Source organism: Oncorhynchus clarkii, chromosome 18, assembly GCF_045791955.1.
Source record: "Oncorhynchus clarkii lewisi isolate Uvic-CL-2024 chromosome 18, UVic_Ocla_1.0, whole genome shotgun sequence".
NCBI classification, from domain to species: domain Eukaryota; kingdom Metazoa; phylum Chordata; class Actinopteri; order Salmoniformes; family Salmonidae; genus Oncorhynchus; species Oncorhynchus clarkii.
This window is the reverse complement of record NC_092164.1, coordinates 63,453,916-63,463,915: the sequence shown is the minus strand read 5'-3', so window position 1 is coordinate 63,463,915 and position 10,000 is coordinate 63,453,916. Positions and strand designations below refer to the sequence as shown.

Below are 10,000 nucleotides of genomic sequence, written 5' to 3'. Positions count from 1 at the left end.
AGACCGAGCTGTTTGTTACGGTAGAACGAGCTGTTTGTTACTGTAGAACGAGCTGTTTGTTATGGTAGAATGAGCTGTTTGTTATTGTAGAACTTGTTACTGTAGAACAAGCTGTTTGTTATTGTAGAACGAGCTGTTTGTTACGGTAGAACGAGCTGTTTGTTATTGTAGAACGAGCTGTTTGTTACTGTAGAATTAGCTGTTTGTTATTGTAGAACTTGTTACTGTAGAACGAGCTGTTTGTTACGGTAGAACGAGCTGTTTGTTACTGTAGAACAGGCTGTTTTACGGTAGAACAATCTGTTCGTTAGTGTATAATGAGCTGTTTGTACTGTAGAACAAGCTGGTTGTTACTGTAAAACGAGCTGTTGGTTACTGTAGAACGAGCTGTTAGTTACGGCAATGAATGATCCTGTACTGTTTCAGCCCAGGTTCTCTGATAGAGTAGCCCAGCCCAGACAAGGTTCTCTGATAGGTTCTCTGCCAACCAAGCCCAGCCCAGGTTCTCTGACAGAGTAACCCAGCTCAGCCCAGATTCTCTGATATAGTAGCCCAGCCCTAGTTATCTGATAGCCCAGCCCATTCCAGCCCAGGTTCTCTGATAGCCCAGTCAAGCCCAGGTTCTCTGATAGTCCAGCCCAGCCCAGGTTCTCTGCTTGCCCAGCTCAGCTCAGCACAGGTTCTCTGACAGAGTAGCCCAGGTTCTCTGCCAACCAAGCCCAGCCCAGTTTCTCTGACAGAGTAACCCAGCTCAGCCCAGATTCTCTGATAGAGTAGCCCAGGCCAGACCAGCCCTAGTTCTTTGATAGCCTAGCCCAGCTCAACCCAGGTTCTATGATAGCACAGCCCAGCTCAGGTTCTCTGCTAGCCCAGCCCAGGTTCTCTGCTAGCCTAGCCCAGGTTCTCTGCTAGACAAACCCAGGTCAGGTTCTCTGCTAGACAAGCCCAGGTCAGGTTCTCTGCTAGACAAGCGCAGGTTAGGTTCTCTGCTAGCCCAGCTCAGGTTCTCTGCTAGCCCAGCCCAACTCAGGTTCTCTGCTAGCCCACTCAGGTTCTCTGATAACCTGAGCTGGGCTGTGCTATCAGAGAACCTGAGCTGGGCTGTGCTATCTGTTAGACCAGCCCAGGTTCTCTGCTAGCCCAGACAAGGTTCTCTCCTAGCCCAGCCCAGCTCAGGTTCTCTGCTAGCCCAGCTCAGGTTCATTGATAGCACAGCCCAGCTCAGGTTCTCTGCTAGCCAGCCTAGGTTCTCTGATAGCTCAGCTCAGGTTCTCTGCTCTCGTAGCAAGTAAAAAGCAGTAAAGCACACTGACTGTACTGTGTATGAAGAAAAGCGGATTTAAAATGAACAGTAAGTCTGGTAGACTTGTGTTACACGGTGAGCTCAATCCTGCCAGTCCCACTGGGGGGTTTATCTCTGCTTGGGATGTGATGATAAGGAACCTTTTTGTGGTTGTATGTTTTGATAGCCATTTTATTGCTATGCTAGCCTATAGTGCAGACGATATGAATGCGTATTTGTTTTGCACTGAATGTCGGTTTACCACGTGTCTGTCCCCTATAGACACAATAGCAGCAACCCTTAGGGGTTTCCTATCTCTAGTGCTGTGGTTAGGAACCATTATCCCTTCCTATGACCACACTCCACCACAACAACCAACCGGTTGGGTCACCATGCCCTGGAGCACTCCCAGCAAAGACTGAGAGAAAATCCTATCAAATTCAAATCAGTCGAAAAGACATCTGGCATCGGAGCTAATAGAATTTCGCATGGTAATTGCAAGTTCTGCAAAGCACAAATGCGACAGTTCACCCTAGGTCTAACTGTGGATAAGAGCCACATAGACCAGAACAGTGGTTCCCAAACTGTGGGTCGGGTTGGGGCCCAGATGGGTCGAGGGGATTATGGTGGTCACAACTCAAAAAAGTTGGGAACCCCTGGACTAGAAGACCGTCATGTTACATGTGTAAGATAACATTAGGCTGATGTAATGTTCAGTACAGTTTATGATATTTTAGATAGCATTAGGCTAATAAAATGTTCAGTACAGTCTATGATATTTTAGATAGCATTAGGCTAATACAATGTTCAGTACAGTCTATGATATTTTAGATAGCATTAGGCTAATAAAATGTTCAGTACAGTCTATGATATTTTAGATAGCATTAGGCTAATACAATGTTCAGTACAGTCTATGATATTTTAGATAGCATTAGGCTAATACAATGTTCAGTACAGTCTATGATATTTTAGATAGCATTAGGCTAATACAATGTTCAGTACAGTCTATGATATTTTAGATAGCATTAGGCTAATACAATGTTCAGTACAGTTTATGATATTTTAGATAGCATTAGGCTAATACAATGTTCAGTACAGTCTATGATATTTTAGATAGCATTAGGCTAATACAATGTTCAGTACAGTTTATGATATGTTGCTAAAAGCAGTGACGGGCTAAACCTAGGCTATAAATTAAACTGTATGCTGCTTCCTGTAGACTCCTCTCTTCTTTAATGGTACTACGTTGTTTATTATAGACTCCTCTCTTCTTTAACGGTACTATGTTGTTTACAGTAGACTCCTCTCTTCTTTAACAGTCCTACGTTGTTTACAGTAGACTCCTCTCTTCTTTAACAGTACTACGTTGTTTACTATAAACTCCTCTTCTTTAACGGTACTACGTTGTTTACTGTAAACTCCTCTTCTTTAACGGTACTATGTTGTTTACTGTAAACTCCTCTCTTCTTTAACAGTACTACGTTGTTTACTGTAGACTCCTCTCTTCTTTATCAGTACTACGTTGTTTACTGTAGACTCCTCTCTTCTTTATCAGTACTACGTTGTTTACAGTAGACTCCTCTCTTCTTTAACAGTACTACGTTGTTTACTATAAACTCCTCTTCTTTAACGGTACTACGTTGTTTACTGTAAACTCCTCTCTTCTTTAACGGTACTATGTTGTTTACTGTAAACTCCTCTCTTCTTTAATGGTACTACGTTGTTTACTGTAGACCCCTCTCTTCTTTAACGGTACTATGTTGTTTACTGTAAACTCCTCTTCTTTAACAGTACTACGTTGTTTACTATAAACTCCTCTTCTTTAACAGTACTACGTTGTTTACTGTAGACTCCTCTTCTTTAACGGTACTACGTTGTTTACTGTAAACTCCTCTCTTCTTTAACGGTACTACGTTGTTTACTGTAGACTCCTCTTCTTTAACGGTACTACGTTGTTTACTGTAAACTCCTCTCTTCTTTAACGGTGCTACGTTGTTTACTGTAGACTCCTCTCTTCTTTAACAGTACTACGTTGTTTACTGTAGACTCCTCTCTTCTTTAACGGTACTACGTTGTTTACTGTAAACTCCTCTTCTTTAACGGTACAACGTTGTTTACTGTAAACTCCTCTTCTTTAACAGTACTACGTTGTTTACAGTAGATCCCTCTCTTCTTTAACGGTACTACGTTGTTTACTGTAAACTCCTCTCTTCTTTAACGGTACTACGTTGTTTACTGTAGACTCCTCTTCTTTAACGGTACTACGTTGTTTACTGTAAACTCCTCTCTTCTTTAACGGTACTACGTTGTTTACTGTAGACTCCTCTCTTCTTTAACGGTACTACGTTGTTTACTGTAAACTCCTCTTCTTTAACGGTACAACGTTGTTTACTGTAAACTCCTCTTCTTTAACAGTACTACGTTGTTTACAGTAGATCCCTCTCTTCTTTAAAACAAATCAAATCAAATGTTATTGGTCACATACACATATTTAGCAGATGCTATTGCAGTTGTAGCGAATTGCTTGTGTTCCTGGCTCCAACAGTGCAGTAGTATCTAACAGTTCACAACATTACACAAATCCAAAAGTAAAAGAATGTAATTAAGAAATATGTAAATATTAGAACAAGCAATGTCTAATTGGCATTGACTAAAATACAGTAGAATAGAATACAGTATATACATATGAAATGAGTAAATCAGTATGTAAACATTATTAAAGTGGCCAGTGATTCCATGTCTATGTACGTAGGGCAGCAGCCTCTAAGGTGCAGGGTTGAGTAACCGGGTGGAGGTCGGCTAGGGATGGCTATTTAACAGTCCGATGGCCTTGAGAGAAGCTGTTTTTCAGTCTCTCGGTCCCAGCTTTGATGCACCTGTACTGACATCGCCTTCTGGATGGTAGCGGGGTGAACAGGCAGTGGCTCGAGTGGTTGATGTCCTTGATGATTTTTTTTGGCCTTCCTGTGACATGGGTGCTGTAGGGTGCTGGAGAACAGGCAGTGTGCCCCCGGTGATGTTTGGGCAGACCACACCACCCTCTGGAGAGCCCTGCAGTTCTGGGCAGTGCAGTTGCCGTACCAGGCAGTGATAGGCACTCAATCTGTAAAAGTTTATGAATTTCTTCAGCCTCCTGAGGTTGAAGAGGCACTGTTGCGCCTTCCTCAACAGATTGCCAGTGATGTGTATGCAGAGGAAGCTTTTCACTTTCTCCACTGTGATCCCGCCGATGTGGATAGGGGTGTGCACCCTCTGCTGTATCCTGAAGTCCACGATCAGCTCCTTTGTTTTGTTGACGTTGAGGGAGAGGTTATTTTCCTGGCACCACTCTCCCAGGGCCCTCACCTCCTCCCTGTTAGGCTGTCTCGTCATTGTTGGCAATCAGGCCTACTACTGTTTTGTCATCTACAAACTTCATGATTGAGTTGGAGGCGTGCATGGCCACGCAGTCATGGTTGAACAGGGAGTACAGGAGGGGGCTGAGCATGCACCCTTGTGGGGCCCCAGTGTTGAGGGTCAGTAAAGTGGAGGTGTTGTTTCCTACCTTCACCACCCGGGGGCGGCCCGTCAGGAAGTCCAGGACACAGTTGCACAGGGTGGGGTTCAGACCCAGGGCCCCGAGCTTAATACTGAGTTTGGGGGGTACTATGGTGTTGAATGCTGAGCTATAGTCAATGAACAGCATTCTTACATAGGTATTTCTCTTGTCCAGATGAGATAGGGCAGTGTGGAGTGCGATGGCGATTGCATCGTCTGTGGATCTATTGGGGCGGTATGCAAATTGAAGTGGGTCTAGAGTATCAGGTAAGCTAGAGGTGATATGATTCTTAACTAGCCTCTCAAAGCACTTCATGATGACAGAAGTGAGTGCTACGGGGCGATAGTCATTTAGTTAATTTACCTTTGCTTTCGTGGGTACAGGAACGATAGTGGACATCTTGAAGCAAGTGGGGACAGCAGACAGGGATAGGGAGCGATTGAGTATGTCTGTAAACACTCCAGCCAGCTGGTCTGCACATGCTCTGAGGACGCGGCTAGGGATGCCGTCTGGGCTGGCAGCCATGCAAGGGTTAACACGCTTGAATGTCTTACCCACGTTGGCCACGAAGCCCACTGTCCTGGGAGTGGGCTGCATCTGTGTTATCCTCAAAGCGGGGGAAGAAGGTGTTTAACTTGTCCGTGTTGATTGTCTGGAGGCCCTGCAACATACGTCTTGTGTCTGAGCCGTTGAATTGCGACTCCACTTTGTCGCTGTACTGACGTTTTGACTGTTTGATTTCCTTACGTAGGGAATAACTACACTGTTTGTATTCAACCATATTCCCAGTCACCTTGCCATGGTTATAAATGCGCTGGTTTGCACCTTTCAGTTATGCGCGAATGCTGCCATTTATCCACAGTATTTGGTTTGGGTATGTTTTAATAGTCACAGTGGGAACAACATCCCCTAAACACTTCCTGATGAACTCAGTCACCATGTCTGTGTATACGTTAATGTTATTCTCAGAGGCATATCCCAGTCCGGTATGTTCCTGACAGTAGACTGACTTCTCTTCTTTAACTATATGTTCCTGACAGTAGACTGACTTCTCTTCATTAACTGTATGTTCCTGACAGTAGACTTACCTCTCTTCTCTCTGTAGAACCTGATGGCCAAGGCGTTGTACGACAACGTCCCAGAGTCCCCGGAGGAGCTGGCCTTCCGGAAAGGGGACATCTTAACAATCATTGAGCAGAACACGGGTGGCCTGGAGGGGTGGTGGCTCTGCTCGCTACACGGCCGCCAGGGCATCGCCCCGGGCAACCGCCTCAAGCTGCTGATTGGTCCAATGTTCGACGCCCAGTCCCCTATCGCCCAATCATCACCTATAGGCTCGGCCTACCAGCAGAAGGCCGTGTCATCGTCCCAGGGGCTGTACCAGGTGCCCCCGTCCCTCCAGAGCCCGGGGCAGCAAGGGATCTACCAGGTACCCCTGGGACAAGATGTGTACCAGGTCCCCCCTCAGAGGAATGCCCTGGCTGCAGACAACACCCCCAGCAAGGTAAGAGAACTGGAGAGTGAGGGGGAGGTTGCAGACAGACAGAGGGCTGGATAGAGAGAGAGGGGGGGGGGGGCAGACAGACAGAGGGCTGGATAGAGAGAGAGAAGGGGGGCAAACAGACAGAGGGCTGGATAGAGAGAGAGAAGGGGGGCAGACAGACAGAGAGAAAAAGACTAACTACCACGTCACTGGTCCCAGACCAGTTTAAAGCATGGCCTGTTCTGTTGTCCTGCCCTGTGCGGGTACTACCACATTACTGGTCCCAGACCAGTTTAAACCATGGCCTGTTCTGTTGTCCTGCCCTGTGAAGGTACTACCACGTCACTGGTCCCAGACCAATTTAAACCAAGGCCTGTTCTGTTGTCCTGCCCTGTGCGGGTACTACCACGTCACTGGTCCCAGACCAGTTTAAACCATGGCCTGTTCTGTTGTCCTGCCCTGTGCGGGGGTACTACCACGTCACTGGTCCCAGACCAGTTTAAACCATGGCCTGTTCTGTTGTCCTGCCCTGTGCGGGTACTACCACATCACTGGTCCCAGACCAGTTTAAACCATGGTCTGTTCTGTTGTCCTGCCCTGTGAAGGTACTACCACATCACTGGTCCCAGACCAGTTTAAACCATGGCCTGTTCTGTTGTCCTGACCTGTGAGGCCACTGCCACGTCACTGGTCCCAGACCAGTTTAAACCATGGCCTGTTCTGTTGTCCTGCCCTGTGAGGTTACTGCCACGCCACTGGCCCCAGACCAGTCTAATGAGAGTCATTACACAGACACAGTCACAGGGTGGAAGGATTGCAGGGCAGCAATGTGAAATGAAATGTGGACAGGGTGTGCCGAGATGTTAGTTCACCACAGAACAGGGCAGTGTTTTTATTCACATAGACAGAGAGAGACTCCCATTTGGCGTATTTGTGTGTTGGCGAGCTGTATGTAGGGCCTGGGAAGCCACAAAAGGGCACTGAACAGTGCACAACTCATGGAAAAGCCAACAGTGCAGAGTTGTGTTTTTATGCTGTTGGTGTTTGTAGGAGTCCAGCAGCGGCTGCCTGTATTTAGGTCTGTCTGTACTCAAATACTGTACACCAGCTCACAGACAACAACCGAGCCCAGTGCAAATGGATTCACCAGTCATCTACATGTCTATTCATGTTCCAGGCAGTACAGTACAACTGTGTATTTCTATACTGTAATAAGCTAGTTATACACTTCAGCAGGGTTCCCCAACAGCAGGGTTCCCCAACAGCAGGGTTCTCTAACAGCAGGGTTCCCCAACAGCAGGGTTCTCCAACAGCAGGGTTCTCCAACAGCAGGGTTTTCCAACAGCAGGGTTCCCCAACAGCAGGGTTCCCCAACTGGTGATTTGATTTACCCCCCAATTTTCTGTAAAAACACCAGCAAATCAGCTCCAATTTATTTTAATTTTGGAAATTTGTTTCAAAAATGTCCCACGCTTAACAGAGAGATACACTACATGACCAAAAGTATGTGGACAGCAGCTTGTCAAACATCTCATTCCAAAATAATAATTATAACCTGTTCTTAACCTGAACTGGATAGGTACTCTACTCCATCTCCTTAGGAGAGGGAATGTAATTATAACCTGTTCTGAAGCTGAACTGGATAGGTACTCTACTCCATCTCCTTAGGAGAGGGAATGTAATTATAACCTGTTCTGAAGCTGAACTGGATAGGTACTCTACTCCATCTCCTTAGGAGAGGGAATGTAATTATAACCTGTTCTTAAGCTGAACTGGATAGGTACTCTACTCCATCTCCTTAGGAGAGGGAATGTAATTATAACCTGTTCTTAAACTGAACTGGATAGGTACTCTACTCCATATCCTTAGGAGAGGGAATGTAATTATAACCTGTTCTTAAACTGAACTGGATAGGTACTCTACTCCATCTCCTTAGGAGAGGGAATGTAATTATAACCTGTTCTTAAACTGAACTGGATAGGTACTCTACTCCATCTCCTTAGGAGAGGGAATGTAATTATAACCTGTTCTTAAACTGAACTGGATAGGTACTCTACTCCATCTCCTTAGGAGTGGGAATGTAATTATAACCTGGCGAAATGTATTCTGTCTGTGGGTATTTTCAACATGGCTTGAGTTGGCAGAGATGTTACAGAGACGTTACCCAACTAAGGTGTGTTTGTGGGGTAAATAGGGAGCTGGTGCTTAGGAAACTGTGTCTGTCTCCCAAATGGCACCCTATTCGCTTCATAGCACACTACTTATGACCAGGACCCACAGGGAAAACAGCAAGGCATGTCAATCACTCCCACCTGTACTGTGCACCCACAGTCTCTGTCTGAAACGGCACCCTATTCACTTTATAGTGCCCTACTTTTGACCTGGGCCCATAGAGCTCTGGTTAAAAGTAGTGCACTATAAGGTATAGGGTGCCAGACACATCCCTAATCACACTCACAGACCTACCATCACGATCACACTCCCCCTCTTCACTGACAGGAAGATTTTCTAAGGAAAAGGAATGATGTCTTTGGTAATAAGGTCATTTAAATGTGTCTTTATGCATGTGTCTATACTAGTGTATAATTGCCTTGTTTTAGATTAAATTGAGTCTGCGTCAACGTCTAAATGTCCCATCTGTGATTGGTAAAGTGGTGCAGTCAGATTTCAGCTGTGTTGCTGGCCATTAAGGAGAGCAGAAATGCTGTCTCTGTGTACTCTGTGGAGTCCAGACAGACAGACAGGGCTGTGTTGTTTTCCTCCCAGCTTCGAGTTATTCAGAGAGCTAGGCTAGGCCCAAATGGACAACAACCTCTCCCTCAACGTGAGCAAGACAAAGGAGATGATCGTGGACTACAGGAAAAGAAGGGCCAAACAGGCCCCCATTAACATCGACGGGGCTGTAGTGGAGCGGGTGGAGAGTTTCAAATGCCTTGGTGTCCACATCACCAACTAAATATCATGGTCCAAACACACCAAGACAGTCGTGAAGAGAGCACAACAACACCTTTTCCCCCTCAGGAGACAGAAAAGATTTGGCATGGATCCCCAGATCCTCAAAAGGTTTTTACAGCTGCACCATCGAGAGCATCCTAACCGGTTGCATCTCCGCCTGGTATGACAACTGCTCGGCATCTGACCGCAAGGCGCCACAGAGGGTAGTGCGCACGGCCCAGTACATCACTGGGGCCAAGCTTCCAGCCATCCAGGACTTCTATACCAGGCGGTATCAGAGGAAAGCCCAAGCGGTACCGGAGCGCCAAGTCTAGGACCAAAAGGCTGCTTAACAGCTTCTACCCCTGAGCCATAAGACTGTTTTTACCCTGCTGCTACTCGCTGTTTATCTACGTATAGTCACTTTACCCCTACCTACATGTTCACATTGACTAGGTATCGGTGCCCCCTGTATATATTGTGTTACTTTTTAGAATCTTTTACTTTAGTTTATTTGGTAAATATTTTCTTAACCCTTTCTTGAACTGCACTGTTGGTTAAGGGCTTGTCAGTAAGCATTTCACTGTAAAGTCTACACTGTTGGTCAAGGGCTTGTAAGTAAGCATTTCACTGTAAGGTCTACACTGTTGGTTAAGGGCTTGTAAGTAAGCATTTCACTGTAAGGTCTACACTGTTGGTTAAGGGCTTGTCAGTAAGCATTTCACTGTAAGGTCTACACTGTTGGTCAAGGGCTTGTCAGTAA

At 45.9% G+C, this 10,000-nt stretch overlaps 1 protein-coding gene across 1 annotated transcript in view; it reads left to right on the top strand.

Moving 5' to 3' along the window:
- The window catches only part of LOC139373836 (enhancer of filamentation 1-like), a 58,019-nt gene that overhangs the window by 25,027 nt on the left and 22,992 nt on the right, over nucleotides 1–10,000 (top strand). The window contains exon 2 of the mRNA XM_071114909.1: nucleotides 5,926–6,324. Coding sequence (XP_070971010.1) covers nucleotides 5,926–6,324 — 399 coding nt within the window. The remainder of the gene's footprint in view (nucleotides 1–5,925; nucleotides 6,325–10,000) is intronic.